We start from the raw sequence: 20,294 nt of genomic DNA, 5'->3' as shown, positions 1-20,294 counted from the left end.
AGTGCAGGCAGAAATCAGAGGATTACAGGTTTGTTGCCGGACTGTCCCATCTGTCACCAGCACAAAGACAAGCCCTGTCTCAGGGTGGGCTGTCAGCGAAGAGCCCACCACTACATTAGGACTCCATTAGGGGAGACTGGCGGTGGGAAATGGCAGCTGTCAGGGCACTATCATTTCTCCTGTAATTCCTCCCGTTCCTTTCTCAACTGCACTTAAATAGCAGGTCTACCCACTGGGCCAATTTTGCATTTTCTTCCTCCTGCTGCTCCTCTTCTTTCTTTAAAGCTGCAGCTCGCTGGGCCCCTTCCCTGAAGCCTGCCAGTGCCAGTGCTGCTTGTGCTTGCCTGTGGCATCTCCACAGGGAGAAGGGCTCTGGAGTGTTGGCAACACCTTGGCTATGGAGCCACAGTGATGCCAACCTGGTCTGCAATGGCACCACTGGGCTCTGTCATGGGACTCGCTGGCTCCTGACCTTGGCACGGGGAAGGGGGAGGTGGATCCCAACCTCCAAGGACAGGCAGTGTCCTTCTCATGTCCCATCGACTGGGACTATCTCTGAGCTGGTGAATGTTTCCTGGTCTGCCCTAAAGCCAGGCTGCCCGTGCAGGGCTGGCCTTGCTCTGTGAAGTGGGGTGGGCAGGACAGCAGCTGGTTAATGGGGCTGGGGACTGTGTCCAGTGGCTGTGGGCTGTGCTGGAGCAGGGTTTCTTCCTCCAGCCACCAAATCTGCCCAACCTTGCAGCATTTGGCAGAGACTCCCGGGTAGCACTGCCTGGTACAGTCATGTCCACCTTGGGGTGGGATGCTCCCCTGGCTCCACGCAGTCTCAGATCTGACCTAGAGGTAAAACTACGGACAACCAGGTTTCCTGATGGGACAAGATCACCTGGAAACTCTCAGGACCTGCAGAGAGCATCAGCTCGAGGAGCAGCCTCAGGGAAGCAGCTCAGCATGGTGGGAGTATCCATGCTCACAGCTTTCCCAGGAACCCCTGGGTCTTCCCCCACCCTGCCCTACCCTCACCGAGTCTCCCACCGGACTCAGCGCTGCCGCCGCACCAGCACTCCCTGTGGAGCCTCCTTTTCCAGCAGGAGATCAAAACAAACACTTGTGTGGGGAAGTGCATTGCAGTGGTGCTCGAAATAAATAACTAATTTCTGCCTACATGATCTCAAGGAGCAGGAGAGGCGTGAATAGCAGGGCCCGGTGTCGGGCTGACTGGACTCCCCGGTGCGGTAATTCAGAGGATGACAAACATAAGCCAAAGAAAAATGTTGAAAAATGGGCACTTCCCGCAGCCCTGAGCAAAGGAGCTATTGCAGGGTTTGGAAATAACGAAGGCAAAAAGAGGGAGAGAGGGGAATTTTCTCATTGAGACCAACTGAAGTGCCAAACAAGCTGCTATTATGGTGGCTTTGAGAGGCACAGGGAGGGGGTGATGGGGAGGAGAGCAGGGGGAAGGAGAGGAGGAAGATGGGGGAGAAGAGAGGGAGAGAGGGCTGGAGGAAGGGAGAAGAGTGGGGGATGTGGGGATGAAAGAGATGTGAGCAGCCAAAGGTGGGAGGTGACGTGAGGGAGACGGAGAGAGGACCAAGTTGTGTGATGGTGGCAAAGCCATCACATGCCAGTGCCCCATCCCTCGCCCCAGGTCCCCTACATCTCCCTATCCATACCTCATCTCACTCCCAGCCACCTTCTACCCCCTGCAACCACCACCACCAAGAGGGAGAAAAAAGAAAAAAAAGGGAAAAAAAAAAGATGGAAAGAAGGAAAACAAAATATCTACAGTTGTCGAGACAAGAGGAGAAAAATAGAGGCAAACATCCATAATTTTCTCTGTGGGGCTTTGCAGTAATTGAGCCATTTGGATAAAAATAAAGGCAGCAGGCCCTTTAGGTAAGAGGAGCTTTTGCAATCCAAGAAGCCTGAATTATGCGTCTTGTATCACTTGAAACCCCCCACCACATCACCCCCCTCCGCCTCCCCCGTGCGACACCAAACCACTTTCCCTTTTCTTCTTCTTCCCCTTGTTTTTTTTTCCTCCCTCCTTTTTTAAGTACCCTGTCAAACGGCGTCCAAGGAGCGGAGAATTTCAGCTGTCACAACTAATTTCAGCGCGTGTGTGTGTGAAGGTGTGTGTGTGTCTCAGGCCGGGGGGGGGAGGCGGGTGATGGAGGCGTAGAATCGCTCCTTGCTTGCTTTTTTTTTTCTCCCCCCTGTTTTTTTATTCCTCAAAAGGAAGATTTACATCAGAAATTTGTTTCTAGAAGTGTTTAAGGCCTGTAATTTCCTACCTGATGTCTTCTCCTCGCAGGCTCCCTCCCAGCCATCCCTGCCCATCCAGCACCGGGGCTGGTTGTCACCCTCCCAGCAGCCTCTATCCTAGTCCTGCCTGGCATTGAGTTTCCCCCATCTCTTTCTAGGGCTTGAGGCTGCCAAAATTCAGCTCTGGGTCTGGCAGGGAATGTTCCAGCTCCTCCCTGCCGGGAGAAGCACTGGGGGCTTTAGGATTCAGGCTTGGTCACCTCTGCAGCCACTTTGAGGTTGGCATTAGCCAGAGAGTCATGGGGTGAATCCTACTGAGAACGGGGCACCCCTGAGAGCTGAGTGGGGCTGTCAGGGTGATCCCTCCACCCAGGACCTGCTTGGGTGAAAGGGGCAGCTGGGGAGAGGCTGGTGCTGAACGTGTTGGGTCTTCCCAGCTGGGGTTAGGAAGGGAAAAAGTCCCTGAATCCAGCAAAGTCTTTGTGCTTTCTTTTTGCAAGAGAGGAAGAAGCAAAGCTGGAGGCATGGTTGGAGAAGTTGCCTCTGCCATGGCTGGAAGATGCTGGAATGGCTGAGGTGATACAGGTCCTTTTAGGCCGGACTGGATGGAACTCTGAGCAACCTGGTCTAGTGAAAGGTGTCCCCACCTGAGGCAGAGAGGTTGAATCAGGGTTGGAATAAGATCTTTTAGGTCCCTCCCAACCCAAACCAGTCTGTGATTCTATGATTCTATGGTTAAAATCCTTCCCCCATGGTCTCTGTCCCTTTCTCCTAAAATAAATGGACTTTTTGCTTAAGAAAATGATCCCAACATCAGAAAGGAGGAAAGGTTGGAGATCAGCCAGTGCAACAGAGATGACTGGCAGCAGACTGTGCATCCCAGTGAAGAAGCATGTTCCCTGCTCTTGGAAAGCCACCAGATAATTCCATCAGCCTCAGCAATTCCTGCCTACTTGTGTAGGCACAAATGAGATGCACGAAACTGGAAAGAACAAGAGCCAGCTGAGGAGGAAGCAGCGCTATGTGGGACATCACTTGGGTTTTGAATTTCATATTCAGGGCTTTGGGAAATGGGGTCTGGGATCAGGGAACCTTGGACTATTCCAGGTTCAGTGTGTAAACCAGACCAGGAGCTGGCTGCAGAATCGGGGAGGTATCATTCAAGGAGGACATCCCCAAAAAGCAGCAGGAAGGGCTGCACAGGGTCCTGCTCAAGGAACAAGCTTTGCATGTTTTTTGCATTAATCCTGGACTAACTGGTCCTTGCATCATCCTGGAGTCTCCTGCTGCTCTGCTGCAGTGGGAGGGATATGACTGGGCGCTGAACCAGACCTGGGGGCTCCATGGCAATGCATGGGCACCTCTGGGAGCTCCAGTGCTTGGCAGAGCTCCCCAGAGCACACGGACACTCCATGTCCAGGAGCTTTGTGAAAGGTGTCACCAATACCATGGCAGTGCCCAACCACAGCCCTGTGGGTCAGGAACACAGTCCTCAAACACATGGGCCAAGCCAGGCAGGGAACAGACGCTGTGGGTGATGTGTTTCCATGGAGGGGTTAAAAGGTGGCTCTGGTGGGGCACCTCTGCAATGCCACAGCCGGGATGGAAGGGGTGGCACAGCCTGGCATGGGATGGCACAGGCACGGAGGGACAGGATGGCACAGGCAGGACAGGGTTGTAAGAGCAGGTGGAGGAATGGGATAGAACAGGCAGGAATGGGTTGGAACAGGCAGGGATGGGATGCTACAGGCAGGGATGGGGTGGAATGGGCAGGGATGGGATGGAAGGGGCAGGTACAGGATGGAACGGGCAGGAATGGGACGGCAGTAATAGGGATGGGATGGAACGGGCAGCGCTGAGATGGGACGGGCAGAAATGCGATATTACAAGTAGGGACGGGATGGAACAGGCAGGAATGGGTTGGAACAGGCAGGAACGGGTTGGAGCAGGCAAGGGCGGGATGTTACAGGCAGGGATGGGATGGAATGGGCAGGGGTGGGATGGCACAGACAGAGATGGGATGGAAGGGGCAGGGATGGGATGACAGGAGCAGGGACAAGAGCACGGGCGTTCCCGGCCGTCCCGCCGGGGGTTCCCCTGCTCTCCCCTGGGGGGGGTCCTCTGGGGGGGTCCCGCAGGGGGCGTGCCCTGCGCTGGCCCCGCCCCTCTCCCCCCACCCAATCCCCTCCCCGCCTGGTTCCAGCGGCCCCGCCCTTCCCCGCGCGCCCCCTCGACGCCCCGCCCCCTTAGGGCACTTCCGGCGGAAGCGGGGGGCTCCTTCCCTTTCCGGGCGCGGGCCCGGGCGGAGCGGGTGCGGGCCATGGCGGACCTGGCGCAGGGGCAGGGACAGAGCGCGGCCCCCGTGGGCATCAAACCCGAGGGCTTCGTGGACGCCCTGCACCGCGTCCGGCAGGTGAGGCGCCGGCCGGCGGGCCAGGGGCGCGCGGGAGGGGGAGGTGGCGGCGGCGGGGGCGCCGCTAGGCCGCGGGGCTGAGGAAGGGCCGCGCTGCCCCCTCTGTGCCCCCGGGGATGTGCGGGAGGGGGGCGGCCCGCGGCCGTCTGGCTCTGGGCAGTGGGGGGAGTGGGCTGGTGTTAATGGGGGTTTTAAGCGGGGCCTTGTGCGGGAGGCTGAACGATGGATCGGCTGGAGAAGGGAACGGAGCGGGGCAAGAGTCCGGAGCACCAGGAGCGGCTGAGGGAGCTGGGGAGGCTCAGCCTGGAGAAAAGGAGGCTCGGGAAGATCTTCGGGCTCTCTGCAACTCCCTGACAGGAGGGGGAAGCCGGGGGGGGTGTCGAGCTCTGCTCCCAGGGAACAAGGGATAGGAGGAGACGACATGGCCTCAGGCTGTGCCAGAGGGGGTTAGGTTGGATATTAGAAGGAATTTCTTCCCAGAAAGGGCGATAAGACATCGGAACAAGCTGCCCACGGAGGTGGTGGAGTCCCCATCACTGGAGGTGTTTAGGAAAAGACTGGATTTGGCACTCAGTGCTTTGCTTTATTTGACAAGGTGGTGATCGGTCACAGGTTGGAATTGATGATCTCAGAGGTCTTTTCTGAACTGATTTGTTCTGTGATTCTGTGAATACAAATCTTAGCAGTGCAGGAGCTTCACATTCCCTCCAGGGAGGGAGGCAGGTGCTCCCCAGAGGAACCTCTGAGCTTACATGGTACTAAAATGGAAAGTTTCAGTAGAAGTGCCTAGAGCTTCAGGAACCAGCACCCTTGTCTTCAGCACAGGATATTCCAGGTGTTTGTGTGCTCCTTGATTTGTGGGAAGTGCCTCCAGGACAAGGAGCTGCTGCTCAAGCTGCTCACAGGGCAGATGTTGTGGTTGTTCATCACATCTGTTCCATGTCTCTCCCAGGTGTTTGTCCCACCTCTGAACAGGTTGTGTTTTACTTGTGTTTAGTGACTGCACCATAAGGAGATGTAACACCAGGACCACAGCCCAGCTGGTGCTCAAAGACCCTGACTTTATTCTCTCCAGGTGGGAGAAATCTCCTTCTGTTGCCCAGACTCCCTGTGATTTCACTGAGAAACGTCTGGAGAAACTAAGCTGGGCCCTGAGACCTCTCAGATGCTCTCTCTGATGGGACTGAAGTGCTTTGCCCTGGCTCTCAGCTCACCTGTGAATCAGTGTGGCAGCCACTCTGTGTTGTAGATCAACACCCTGCACCTTTCCAGGGACACCACGAGCTGCTCTGCTCTTGGGTCTCTGTTTTCTTCCTCAGCACAGGCAGGTGGGGTCTGAGCTGCCTCCCTGATGGGGTCATGTGTCACTTCTTTCACTAGCAAAGCCCCCTGGCCTTGATGTCTGAACACCCAGGATTACCTGCCTGATGCAGTTAAATTGAGGGGTGTTGCACTCTGCTTGTCTCGACCTGGTTGTCTGTTACTGGAGGCCTCTCGTTGCAAAAACATCTTTTTGAATATCTGGTAATATTCCCACCTGCTAGCAGCTGAATAACTCTTTTATGTAAAAGAAAATAATTATTTGCTGGTACATTGCAGCTTGTTGGAGTTATTTTGTGAGCATGTTTCAAGTCCAGAGGAGGGACATGATGTTGATAAGGGGGTTGGAGCACTTCCCCTACAAAGACAGGCTGAGAGAGCTGGGGCTGTTCAGCTTGAAGAAGAGAAGGTTGTGTGGAGACCTCACAGAACCTTCCAGTGTCTGAAGGGGCTACAGGGAAGGTGGAGAGGGGTTCTTCATCAGGAACTGGAGTGACAGGACAAGGGGGAATGGGTATAAATTGAAAGAGGGGAAATCTAGGTTAGATATTGGGAAGGAATTCTTCCCTGTGAGGCCCTGGCACAGGTTGCTCAGAGAAGCTGTGGCTACCCCATCCCTGGAAGTGTTCAAGGCCAGGTTGGACGGGCCTTGGAGCAACCTGGTGTTGGGCTAAAACACAGCACTAATGGCAAATTGATCCAAATTTGTGTTGCCTGGGTGCTGTGGTTGTGTTTGTGGGGTGAATCTGTGAGCCCCCACCAACCCACATGTGAAGGAAATGGAGCAATAAATACTTCTGTGCCCCAGCTGTGGTCACTTGATTTTGTTGTTCTTAAGTTCATTACACTTGCTGTGATTACACTGCTTGTACTGGGTTTCCACGAGTTGGTCTGAGCTGGAGGATTTCAGCAGCGACCTTCCTGCTGCTTTTTTGCTCTGGAAACAAGTGTGCTGGGAAATGTGGGCTCTGCACGTGTTTGTGGGAGCACAGTGTCCTAAATTTTTGTGCAGTGAGTTGTTTGCTGACTGTTGAACGTGATTTTTTCCATTGCTGTTCATGGGATGAAAAGAGCTGTTGGAGTGCTAAAATATTTCCCTCTGTCTGTGAAAGTACTTGATTTAATCTAGTTTTGTAGAGGGTTTGTAAGGGAGCAGGTGGTCTTGTCCTGCACAGAACTAAATTGTCACTGGTGACTTGTTGCCAAAAGTCAGTGAGGGGTTAGGCCTTAATTGCTCAGGGGATGGATATTTGCCTCACCACCCAGGCAATCTGTGGTGGAACTTCCTGGCTGAGAATCAGGTGGGATGTAGAGGCAGTTACATTTACACATTTACACCCAAGACTTCTGTGGAGGTGCTGGCAGAGCTTTCACCAGGGGTGTTTAATGCTGTATTTGCCTGAGCTGGACTGATCTGGTGTGGAGATCTCAGCTTTTGTGCTGGTTTTGGCCTTTGCAGAGTATTCCTTTTGCTTTAGGAGGATGAGGGAGCAGAGCAAAAAAAAACTTCAGTCATAGTTCTTGTCTCAGGGGTTGGTACATCATCCCTGGCTTGATGTTTGATGCTTTCAGGGTTTAATGTCATACATAAGAGTAGTAATCAAATTTACTAAATTCAGTTTTTGTGAGAGCCATAACACTGTAATCAGGCTGTGGAATACAGTGCTTGGTTATGAATAACTAAACAATTCAGAACAAGGAAGACTTTCCTGATCCAAGGAAAGCAACTGCATTCCTCAGAGCTACTGGGATGTGAGCTGACATAAGAATAAGAAACCTGGAATACCTTTGAAAGAAATTATTTGTACATTGCTTTCAGTGTTTGTGCTGGACTTGCCTGGATTTTTTGTGAATCCTGAAATACTTGAGATTTATGAATAATTGCTTCTTTAAGGCAGTACTGGGGCTTTGAGATGGTCTGTCCTGCATCTTCTGCACCACACCTCAAGTGAGTGGATTAGTGGATCATAGGTGGGGACTGATCTGCCTGGCTGCTCCCAGGCAGGGTGGCTTTTCTTCTGTGGCATTTTGGGGGGTGAGAGAGAGAGAGAGAGAGGATTTTGCTCCCCTTTTGAGTAATAGGATCAGAACATAAGCAGAGCTGTTAGTACTTTGGACTAAAATTAATTTCTCTTGGACTGGCCTTTTGTTCTTATTGACCAAAGAGCATCTGGCTTGGTGCTCACCCTCTCCTCCTTGGCAGCCCATTTCCAGTGCAACACTTTGGTTTGCAGCTCTTCCTTCATGTGCTGGTTTTGTAACCTGCCAGATGTACTGTCTGAATCCCAATTTCTGGGAATGCTGGGAAGAGGAAAGGCTGAGGCTTGGTGAGCCTGTAGTGGGCCATCTTGGATACTTTATAAGTGGGTGAACACCCTGAGACTTACTGAGAGTTAACGAGCTGCGTCTTTGAAATCCTTTTCTATATCAGGCTCAAACTTCTAATTTCCATGGTGAAGGAAGGGTCTTAGATGAACTTTTCTTTACCCTCTCACAGAGTCATTTTTCAGATCATCCTCAGATAGCTTTAGGGCTTTGCAATTGCTTTAGTATTTAATAAAACCACCTGTGATATGAAACTTCAGTGGTTGTGGGAGGTTTTGTTGCTTCCTCCAGAGCTCTGGAGACACCAACTCCAGTGTTGTGCTCAGCAAATGGGAGAAGCAGCACAAGCACTAGAACAGTCTGAAGGGTCAGATGACAGGGCTTTATTGGTTTTTTTTAATTCTGCTAATACCTAGAATTGGTGATTTTATCAGTTGCTGTTCTTTGCAGGGCAGCACCAAGAGGTTTTTCCTAGAAGCTGGGCCCGTCCTCTTAAAGCTGAATTCTGCAGATGTTTGTGTTTGAGCCCTGCTGTGCTTAGCAAAGAAGCTTCATATTTAAGTGGGGTTTTTATTACACCATTTTTAATGTCTGTTAAAGGTATAGAAGTGCAAGGTATAGGAAAAAAAGTGTGTCCCTCACACAACTGTGTGGAATCATTGTGTTTTTCTTGGCTTTACCATTGCAGTTTGTAGCTCGGGTTTGTACTGTGTCCTTTAAAGTCTTCATTGGAGAGCTTGATTTTGGGGAATTTAGGTGCAGGAACAGTGATGCTTTTTTCCAGTGTGTTTCAGAGCTTGGTAAAATGGATGTGTTATGTTAAGGGCAGAAATAACCCCAAGACAGACATACAGCAGGACAAAAGCAGTGGCTAACAGCAGAACATTACTCAAGGTCATTTTGGCAGATAAGGGCTGGGTCTGCTTACTTTTGCCATATTCTGATTTTTGTGCCTGCCCCCTGCTGAACCTGTCATAAAGACTGAGCTTCCCATTTTAAGTCGAACATGAGGAGTTAAAATGTATTTTAACTGCCACATGTACTTTGAAAGCTCAAGCTCCTAATTTTGCAGGATGGTTTTTTTTCCTGCTGTAGTTGAGGTGACATGTTGTCTGCCTGTAATCCCGTGGCAGCTGGAAGGCTTTAGAGATAAGGGTGCAAGTTTAAATAAAGGAGGGGGGGGGAAGAGGAAAATATACCAAAAGCTGATAATGTAAAAATTGCTTTAACACTCTTGCTTTGCCCTCTACTTAGAGGGTTCTGTGCCAGGGTGGTCATGATGTGCAAAGCATGAGTGGGGGTTTGCAAAGCTTCCCTGCACTGGGAGCAGCCAGCCTTGGTACCAGGGAACTGCTCCTGCACACCCTTGTACTTCAGGCTGGCTTCCTCTCCTAGGCCAACTTCCAGTGTCCAAGACCATTTTTTTTATTTCTCTGGAGCATGTGGTGGGTGATTTCACCTCCAGACTATCACTCATGACTTACAGGTAAATAACTACTAACAGAGAGAGAGTTTGTGAAGGGGATGTTAAAATCAAATATCCCAAAACATGTCAGAGTATGTTATACCTGACACTGTTCCTTTTGGTCTACGTTGTAAGTTAATAGGTGAAAGGTGCAAATAGATTGTTGTAAAGTATATTTTAAAATTTCTGTTTCGGTGTTGAAGTAGTCAGAATACATCTGTGGTCTTGGTACCTTCATTAAATCCTCCACATCCCAAATGTAAGGGGAAAGCATGTGGGCAAAGGGCTGGATCCATGGATGCAGTACAGCACTTAACAAAAAAGCAAGGCATCACCTGGCAGTCCCTCATGGAGTGCACAAGGTGTGGTAATGCTTTCAGAACCAGCTTTCTGGGGGCTGATTGGAGATGTTGATGTACAAAACACTTGTCATCAAAGTTTCACTACAGGATCATTGTGCTGGTACCAGAGGAGGATTTTACTCTCTTTCTGGCATTTCTGACACGATGAAGTTGTCGACTTTCTGAAAGGAGACAGGACAGAATGGAATATGAGGAGAAAATGGTCCAAACTTGGAGCTCTTTTCATGCAAGGCATTGAACAAAATGTTTCCTACTCTCTCCCTAAAAGCAGTGCCCTCAATCTTTCAAGATTATTTTAAATAGCTTTTTTCAGCACCCTGTGGTTCTGAATCTTGGCCAGTTGTTTATTCCACTGCAGCAGAAGGTAGTGTCAACAACCAGAGTTACTGTAGATGTCTTTCTGTTGCAGTAACACGCAAATTTTAGAAACACCTTTAGGTGTAATTTGTCATTTAAAACACACTGTGTAAAATGCTCTTTCATCTCTTCCTGTTGCTTATTCTCTGGTGAAATCCAGGTATAATAGAGTGAGACCAGTCTCCTAGTAAAGATCCCATGCAATGGTTTTCTTCTTGCTGTAAAAGGAAGCAAATGCTGTAGAATACACTGTGCTTTATATTTGTGCTGTATCTACTTTGTTCTGCACTTGCTTATTACAGCAAAGTACTTTATGTAGGCAAGAGGTGCTGTGGGACTGCAGTTTGCCTGTCCCTGGGAGGGGGTGTTAACTTGGGTGCAGCACCCAGGGAATGCACCTGTATGTTTTTAGGATGGGTTTACACCAGTTAGCACAGAGAGCGGGTGGAAGAGCTCCCAAATGTCACTAGAGATGAGATCAACTTTTCATTTTCATGAAGTGATGTTTAGGTGTGTGCCTCAACTTGTTTATTTGCTTACCTAAGTCCCCTTACTGTGATACCTGACTGTCTCCTCTTTCCTGTAAATAAACTCCTTGCACCCTGGCTTGGCAGGGAATGGCAGTTCCCCCTCTGGAAGGGTTGGAAGCAGAGACACAGGCAGCATTAGCTGTGTTTGTGCTGTACTGACCACTCCAGGAAATGGAAACTAATTCTGGACTGATGCTTTGCCCACTGGCTTATTCCTCATACAGCAAACAGAGTGATCCAGTCTCTTTGACAGGGAGTTCCCAAACCTGTGCTTGTGCTGTGTGTTTTCACATTCTCCCTCTGCTCCCCCATGGATGTGTGAGTGTGCATTTCTGGGTGTCTGGATCTGGACACAAGAGGAATTATGTGTCCTCCCACACAGCTCCAGGACAAAGTTGGTGAGCTAATTTGAACCCTCCTCTTTGCAAGATTTAGCTTGTCAGCTATCATCGGGCAAATAATTCTGAATATAATGTTCCAGGGAGCAAATGCCTGCTTGTGATCAGGAAGAGGAACTGGGTGAATGTGATCTTAATTAAGCAAATATTAAAAGCAAGCAGAAAATTGTTTACTTTACAAAAGAAACACCTTGTTACAAAGCCACCTGAAAGAAGCTTGGACTGGGGTCAATGTCTTATTGGGAGAAAGTGTTTACCTGTGGTGGCTGAAACTTCAGGTATGCTAATCAAGCTTTTATCCCCTGTTTTTATAGATTGCTGCTAAAATTGGAGATATTCCTCACTTGAATAATTCTACAACACTTGTGGACCCGTCAGTGTACGGTTATGGAGTGCAGAAACGGCCCCTGGATGATGGAGGTAAGCTGGCTGTGATTGATCATCCCTGGGGATGCAGCTCCTGAAGTTCCTCCATGGAGGCAGCTGTCTGCTTTAAGGATGGAGAACACATCTTTCTGTGTATAAAAATTTTATACAAGATTCTCTGTGCTGTTTAGTCTGATCTAAAGGCATTAGCGTTAATTTGGAGCAATTCTTTGTTAATTCATGAACTGTGGGAATTAGCAGATAAACTGTAATTTAAATCTTGTTCTGTGGTAGTTAGGGAGGGAGGAGGATGTGCTTATTGGGCCTGTGCTGGAGCCCCATGTGTAGGGTGCCAAATGTACATAGTAAAGCTGTTCTTCCCTGTAAACCCTTATTTCCTGGGAGCAGGCAGTGTGTAGGAACAGCATTACTTGTGTTCCCTTCCATGGGTAGCAGTGGTCACAGCACAGGAGCTGAGTTGCTGTCAAAAGTTTTGGTTGCTTTGCACATAAATTTTAAGGAGAAAAGGTATTGATATAAGTTGATGCAAGCTTAGCTTTATTCATTGTTTTTCTTTAAGAATTCTGAAGTCTCTGAAGCTTTTAACGTTGGTCCCAGCCAAGTAATAGTTTACTGAATGGAGCTTATCTGGTAACTGTAATGAGTCAATATTGCATGAAGTGTTACAGTTTTAAAATAAACCATTAGTGTCTTATCTTTGGGAACAACAGAAATGTTAGAACAAGAGTTTTCTGGTTTTGACAAATCTGATGGTATGCATTGTTACAAGAAGTGTTTAAACTGTATTATCTGCTGCTTTATAGCTGCAAAGAGCTCACCTTTACTTGTGGTTGATTATGACAAAAACGAAAAACATGACTATGTCTTCCTTTTTGCTATTTGCTCTAGTATTTTTCCTGGCACAGGTAGCCCTGCAGGGTGATTCTCTCCCCCATGGATATGTTCAGGAATACTGAGGAGATAAGCAAGGCTGCTGCCTAGCACTTTGTTTTGAAAAAAACTTCTGTCTGATACAAAGGCTGAAAATAACTGCAGGTCTGCTCCTCAGTCTGAAAGAACATGCTGGAGCATGGGGAGAAGCTTCTTTTATGTGGAGCCCCTGGCTTGCAATGTTACTGTTTTCTGAACACATGCCACCACCCACTTCTGTTCTTTGCTGTTGGCTCTATCTGAGCAACAGGTTGCTGCTCCTTTGGTTGAGGGTTTTAGGAAAGGAGGGATTTGTCTGGGACTGTATCTCAAGCTGGAGGATCATTATATCTGTGAGAAGCAGGAGATCTGGCAGTGCTGGTGGGTGCTGGTTCTGCAGGGGAAGGTGCTCAGCCATCACAGGCTGTGCACATTCCCTTTTGGGGAATGCTGAACAGCTCTGAACTGTGTCTGAATAGCTTTGGGACACGGCTGTGGGTGAAAAGAATAAAAATAGCCTTCTGGGAACCAGTCATTCACAACATTTGCCCTGCTTTCATTGATTCATCAGACTGAACTGAGAGATCTGACCTCTTGACAAAATGGGTTTTAGGAACCTGTTACATGTGAAATGGTTGTAGGGCTTAGTGACAGCACAGGTTAGACTTTGTACTTAAACTTGCACTGGTGAGCCATGAACTTGCTGAGCCTTGTTTGTGTTGACACAGACCGTGTCAGCACTGTTGCAGTCTGGGCCATAAATGTACATTATTACTGGTTTCTTGTGCTGTGATACATAACTCCATGGAGCAGGTATCCTTCCTGGGGGAGCCTTCCAGACTGGCTGCTCCTGACTGCTGTGTTCTTGTTCTGCTCACCCTGTGTTTGGTTCTGGGCCTTGTCTGTAGCTGTTTTTAAAGTATTATTGTATTTGCCCTTTGGTTGTTCATATACATCTGTATATAGCTTTGTCACACTCCCCTCCCAAAAATCTGATCTGTGAGATCTTAGAAGAGAAATGATGGAAGTAATATTTTTAGAGGACTGGAATTTCACAAAAAAATGGGAATTGTCAAGGTAGGAATGGGGATTGTATTGCTTCTTTCAGCTTTGGTTTTATTTCTAATGGCATTAGCAAATCCTGTACTGAGATACAGGTGTGTGATGAGTTCCCCACCTACCTGTGTGATACTCCTGTGCTAGTCTTTACCTGCAGCCTGGCAAAGCAACTCCTGAAGCTGCCAGTCCTCCTTGCTCTGTATGTTTGTGGTGTGATCCATATCTTAGACTTGGGCTACCTGCTCTTGCTGCCATGACATCAAAAGTCTATAATGCAGCTTTACCTTTAGCATCTGGAAGGTAGGACACTTAAAGTAGGAAATCACTTTCTGTTTGGAGGGGTGTCAGGATTGCATGCCCACACTTGTCTCCATTTTCTGCTTGTCTGTGAACCACAGTTTGGAGGCATTGTCAAGAAGCAATTGTGTTGTTACACACGCTCTAGAAATGTTACTGTGCAGGGGTTTGGATACCTTTTGCTGCTCTGGACAGCTTGGAAACAAATCTGGTGGGAAATTTACCCCTGTATACTGCACGTTCACAGCTGGGTACAGGTCTCACTGCTTCCTTATCCCCATGCAGCTCTTGGGAAATTAATGCTGTTGCTAATACTGCTGGAAAAAATTGGCTCCAGAGGAAGTATTTAAGGTGACAGGAAAACTGTCTGTCTTTCAGGACAATCTAATTCTTCCTGTCTGTTTTTATAAACAGCTGCTGCTGTGGCTGGCTGGCAGCTTAGGAAGTGGTCTTAAGACAGGTGACAGTGCACTGATCAAAACAAATGCAGCTGCCTTTAAAGCATTTCCAGGAAAAATAGATTTGTCATCGTGCTGGAAACCAGAATGTGAATGCTTTTTGCACTTCCCTTAACTTTAACCCTCATCTGAACCCAAGAGCTGTAGGCTCAGCCCTGGTGACCTGGCTTGGGGGTATTGGATGGAGCTTGAGACTGTTATTATTCCTCTTTTCCTTGGCTTATTTATCTCCCCTTTCTGCAAACAACTTTAAAATAATCCTGAAAATATCTGTAGTGCAGGGAAGAGATCAGATTTATTGTACTGCTCCCAGGAAGTTGTATCCAGCATTTCTGTGGCCACTTGCAGGGGTTAATGTTTCACAGCAAAGGTGAGCATGGGACAGGTGAGTCCTGCAGAGAGACCTGGTGGCATCTTGCCTGTGGCTGCTGCTGAGGACAGATCCCAGCAGGCCAAAGGCTTCCCCTGACCTCCATTCTAACTAATAGCTCCCTCTAATTACCAGCACGATTTAATAAATTTATTTAATGCTAAATGATCTTTAGAGAAGCAATCTCCTTTTGTTCGTAGGAAGCAGGGATCCAGTCTGCTGGAAAGAGGCAGATGAGGATGTTACCTTTGTTTGCCCTGCTTTGGGCTGCTTTCAAGGAGTGTCCTGTGAGATCTGTAGGGTTCAGCAGCAGTGTTGCAGCTGAGGGCTGGGGCATCCTTTGATTCTGGGAAAACAAAGATGAGAGACCTTGGAGAAGCTTCACACACCACCTCCCTCCACCCCTTTCCCCTCCCCAAGCTCCTCTGGTGCACCCAGATATGAAGATGGCCTGTCTTGGTGTAATAACACTTCATTTTTGTGGAACTGAGAGGCTCAAACACAACATGATCCAGTTGTACAGAGGACTTTATTTCTTTGCTCTAACATATTTTCAATAAAAACAGTGGTGGGAGGAAGGAAACTTTATCCCCATCTTGCTGCTGGTGAAAGTCAGTGCTGATGCTCCTTGACACCTCTGCAGCAGCAGTAGGACCAGGGCAGAAGTCCAGATCTCTTGGCAGAAGGTTAGCTTAATGCACAAAATGCCACTGTTCTGCAAAATTGCAACTTTACAGATGACCGTTTTTTAAATAAGGCAGTTTAAGGGAGGGGAAAAAACACCTATAAAGATTTGCAGTGGAGGCAGACACAAAAATTACTAGGTTTTGACCACTTAATTAAAGAAAAACCTTGCAGTATTTAATGATGAAGAATTAGGTTAACTAATCTCTTGTAGCCTTCTAAATTTTATGATGGTAGCACTTTGGTTCAAAAGTATGAAATGCAGCCCTGTTCCACTGCTCTCTGGGAGATGTGTCACTCTGATTTTATTCTAGCCATGAAGGTATTCTTGACAAGATTGTATATTCCCATCATGCACATTAATTTAGTGGGAGGCACTGCTCTGTTTTATGGGGTGGAAAAAAAAATCCGCATTTGTTTTGAGTGTCTGTTAGGTGGAATTCAGTTAAGGTGAAGCCTAAAGCAGAATGAAGAGTTATCAACCAGCAGGTGCCATTAGTAGGAAATTGTGCTGATTTTATTCACTGTTTTTCCTTATTTGCAGTAAAATGACTGCAGTTACAGTTAAATTGTACTCAACAGATGTAAAATGGGGAAATATGTACGTGGCTTGTCAGAGTTCAGCCCCCTCCTTGGTGTGAAGGGAGACAGTGGAATGGTGCATCAGCTTTTGGAATTACAGCGAGCAAGGGCTACCCCAGCCCTGCCTCTCTATTAGTCCCTGTTTCTCAGAGCAAAATGGGCATTTTGGAGAAGGAATGGACCTTTAGGTCGTTTTTTTTCCCCACCAAAACAGAGAGAAATCATAACTGACTGGAAGTAAATCGTTTCCAGTTCTCTCCGTCTGCCTTCAGTCTCAGCTCTTGGAGAGGTTACCTGTGAAATGTGGAAGGAATGGTCTCTCACATAAGTTATTGTGGCATTATTTTTTGGAAGTAATTTGTACAATAAACCTACATTAAGGCTGAAATCTGCCTGGAGTGGTGAATGGTTTATTATGGTTGGATAGTACTTGGAATGGGTTGGAGACCTTGTTACGTACATCTAAAGCATTAATTCCCTGACTGCTTTAACTTCCCGTGCTCGTACAGGTTTCCCCTAAGAAGTTGTCTTTTTCAAGTGTAGGATTGTGTTACAAAATGAAGGCTCTTCCCTTCCTTGCATGAACTTGGGTAGTTGATTATAGGATGTGTATCTGTCTCATAATTTGTGGGCAGCGGCTGCAGCGAACAGGCTGCTCAGAGCTGCCACGGTGAATTGAAATGCCGAGTGAATATTTAAATACAGCCTTGCACAGTTAAAACCACTCTTCCTGGCATCTTGATAATGAGTGGCCTTGGCTGTGGCAACCCCACACTACACCAATAGCCACCAGATCTACTGGGTGTACTAAAAATATCCGCAGTGCAGTTTGGGGCAAGATTCTGAATTTGGTCCTGTTTGCTCAGCTCCATGGTAGGAGCTTATCAGCCAGAGCAAATAATCCCCATTACATCACTTACCTTTTTCAACTGCAATATTCATAGTTATCAAATTAGAACTTTTTATATTCCGGATGAGAATATGCAAAGACAAATGTAGCAGAGTCAATAAAGCAGCAGTTGTCTTATCACCGAGCTGGGGAGAGTAATAAAATATATATGCTGTCAATATTATGGTCCAGAACTATTACGAAGGTATTGACACGCAGCAGAAATACAGTATTGACTCTCTTTGTCTATTTTCTCTGAGTAAAGTGTTTGGCCACAAACTTTATGCATTTTTCTACTGGGTTTAGAGAGTGTGAGATGCATCCACTTTCTATCCCTGCCAGCTGATTGCCAATTTATTTCAGGTCAAAGAATGTGCAGCTTGCTGCAAGGTAGTTTGGAACAGCATCTTTATTATCACAGCTCACATGTTGGCCAGCTTCATTTGTTTTGCTCCCTGTGCCCTCCAGGCATGCAATATAATCTTTCAACTGGTTGTTAGCACCAAATGGTCTGGGTTTTAGCTGGTTTGCTGCAGGCAAAGTCCAGTAGGAAGCTCAGCAGGGAATGTGTTCCCACTTTGCATGAGCTGGTCTAATGATATTTTCCCCATTAACATTTGGAAGAAAGATCTAATCTGTTGAGGTTGGGGGGGAGAGAAGTCTGTCTGAGGGGTGTCAGTGGGGAGATAACCGATCGTAGGAGGACCACCAGAGAACGTGGCAGAAATGCCTGGAATGTGTGTGTTCAGGAACATGTGTTTGGTTGGGCTTAAATACTGTTTGGGTGTCACGAGGTGACTTAACAGACCTATTCCTTTAACAGGTCTCCGTGTAAGTGGGCTCCATGGAGCACAGATCAGAGACACAGAGAGAAGTATGTGCCAGCGGTCCCTAATGCTTTTGGCCTGGACTGAGTGAATCTCTGACTCTGCTCAGCTTTTATTCTTGTTTTTAATACGTACCAGTCTGCTTGAAATTTCTCTTGTCCCTCCTCCCTCCTCCCTTTTTACTCTTTTTTATTTTTTTTTACTACTTTGGGCTTAATTTGGGAAGGGGGGAGGTTAGTTGCAGGGATTTGGATTTGGGCAGGCAGGATTTTCTCCCATGACTCTCAGCATGGGGAGACACGGATCAATTCCCTATCCTGTGTTCAGCTGGACACTGGGTTATGGTGTGTGTTGATCAAGAAATCCCCTCCTGTTTTGTACCACATAACGCATTCATTTCAGCCACTGAACCTAAATTACTGTTTTGCTTTTCTTTCTTTTTTGATGAAACGGTAAGAACTCTTTTTCTGTAGGGATGAAGTTAGTTTATCCGTGCTAATGCTTTGATTTTTTTCCCTTTTTTCTCTCTCTGCCACAGTAGGTAACCAGTTAGGGGCCCTGGTACATCAAAGGTAAGCAGTGGGTTATGTTTTATTATTTATTGATCAGTTCTAATTGTTTATTGATCCACCATCTGTAGTAGTGTTAGGAAGTCAGAGGTTGAGAATGTGGAGAAACTGTCAGCTTGGGTTTTCTCCAGCCTGGGCTGTTTGTTCTGATGAAAAAAAGAGGAGTGGATGTGAAACTTGGATTTGTCTCCTGTAAATCTGCAGGACCAAAAAAAAAAAAAAAAAATTCTCTGTCCTTTCCCTTCCCCTGCCCTGGCAGGGGGCAAAAAAGAAAAAGTTTAAAAAGGTCTGGCATTTTGACAAAGGGTGGAAGTATCAAACAGATGTGTTATTGTTATTATTATTATTTAGTTTTGTTGATGTAATATGACCTGGGATGACTCCTTTGTCAAAGATGGTTTTAGGAGACTGAAGCAACTATGAGTTGTTGTGCAGCACATCTTAGCATCTAATACAAATGTCAAATTATCACTTTTTTCTCAAATCCTGGTCTTGAGGTGTTGTTTGTCTTATTTTGAGTAGGAAGGGGGGAGAGCTCTTCTAAAGCTGCATTAGCCTGAAGGTGAATAGTAATGCATTTCCATCCTGACCAGCTGTTTGGGGCCTCAGCAGAAGGGACAAAAAATGTGCATGAAGACTGTAGAACCTTGAATTTTTAATGGTTAAGTTAAAGCTAATGTCCAGCTAGAACAGCCCAGAAAGGGGTGGGCAGTGTTAGTACTTTATCTGCAACTTAACTAATACAGTGTGTATTTTATACCTTCCCTAACTGATCTAAAACAAAAAGTGGGAACATTTTAAAGTACCTCACCACAAAACGTGGATTGAATTTACTATGCAGGGGTTTCATTGCTTTTGGGATTGCTGAACAAACAGTATATAATGCATATATGCAAATTTCATATTCGTTTTGTTGTGTTTTCCACAAGACAGAGATGGCATAACAAAATAACCAAGTTAATTCCTTTTACTTGTCTATGGTCAGGTCTTAGGAAACTGCTTTGGGTGCTGTTTTGAGACAGAGCCACATTGAAAAAGTCCAAAGAGCAATAAATATGGAAGTGTTGAGATAATAAGAATTCAGAGGATAATTAAAGGCAACTTTTATTAATTCCAAGGAAAAGAATGATAAGGACAAACAGGCAAAAAAAACCCCCAGAACACCAAACCAGTGAATATTGGAGGGGGGTCATGCCAGGACTGGCTTTGATTAGTGTGTCTTGGGAAGAGCATATCCAGATCAGTTGGCAGATGCTACTTGGAAGGTCTAGGCTCAATATTAAGGAAACTGCCTTTTTTTTTTTTTTTTTTTTTGTTAAACCTGTCTGTAAGAATGACAAAAAGAGGTTTTTCCAGCAGCTCCATTGAAGATAGCAGAGATAGACTGGAAATGGATCCAGCATAGGAGGAGTTGGGTGACCATGAGAGGGCCCTTCAGAAACAAATGATTTTGACTGTGGTTGTGTGCAGAATCCTTGTGCTGAGCCCAGCTTTCATGGCAGGGATGTAATTGTCTCCAAACTGTTCTTTATAATGACTATTTGATGGGGATTTCTTCTTTTTTTTTTTTTTCTTCTTTTAGGGCTGTAATAACAGAAGAGTTCAAAGTGCCTGATAAAATGGTTGGATTTAGTAAGTACCTTGATGCTTTTGATGCTTCTTGATGTGTTTCCTGTGCAGGAATGCTGTTTATTCTGACACAAGTTCTTGTGCTTACTAGCCTTGGATAAGCCTTGTGTAATGCTGTCTTCGTGGGGACCAGAGGATCTGTGTTTAAAATCCAGATGCAAACTGCATGGAAAAGTTTGGTGTCCCTGTAATAAAAAGA

At 46.9% G+C, this 20,294-nt stretch overlaps 1 protein-coding gene across 5 annotated transcripts in view; it reads left to right on the top strand.

Annotated features, from left to right (window-relative positions):
* Positions 1-4,519: 4,519 nt before the first annotated feature.
* FUBP3 (far upstream element binding protein 3) overlaps positions 4,520-20,294 on the top strand; it is a 39,085-nt gene continuing 23,310 nt past the window's right edge. For 2 of the 5 annotated variants that reach the window (XM_051807814.1, XM_051807810.1), the window contains exons 1-5: positions 4,520-4,678; positions 11,750-11,855; positions 17,894-17,944; positions 18,436-18,469; positions 20,049-20,098. In XM_051807814.1, coding sequence (XP_051663774.1) covers positions 4,586-4,678; positions 11,750-11,855; positions 17,894-17,944; positions 18,436-18,469; positions 20,049-20,098 — 334 coding nt within the window. In that variant the 5' untranslated portion in view covers positions 4,520-4,585. The remainder of the gene's footprint in view (positions 4,679-11,749; positions 11,856-17,893; positions 17,945-18,435; positions 18,470-20,048; positions 20,099-20,294) is intronic. The other 3 variants (XM_051807811.1, XM_051807813.1, XM_051807812.1) reach the window with 3 other exon arrangements.

The sequence above is a fragment of the Manacus candei genome, unplaced genomic scaffold (assembly GCF_025592945.1).
Source record: "Manacus candei isolate 608988 ecotype Guabito, Panama unplaced genomic scaffold, ASM2559294v1 h1tg000071l, whole genome shotgun sequence".
Classification (NCBI taxonomy): Eukaryota; Metazoa; Chordata; class Aves; order Passeriformes; family Pipridae; genus Manacus; species Manacus candei.
This window is presented reverse-complemented; position numbering and strand designations above follow the sequence as displayed.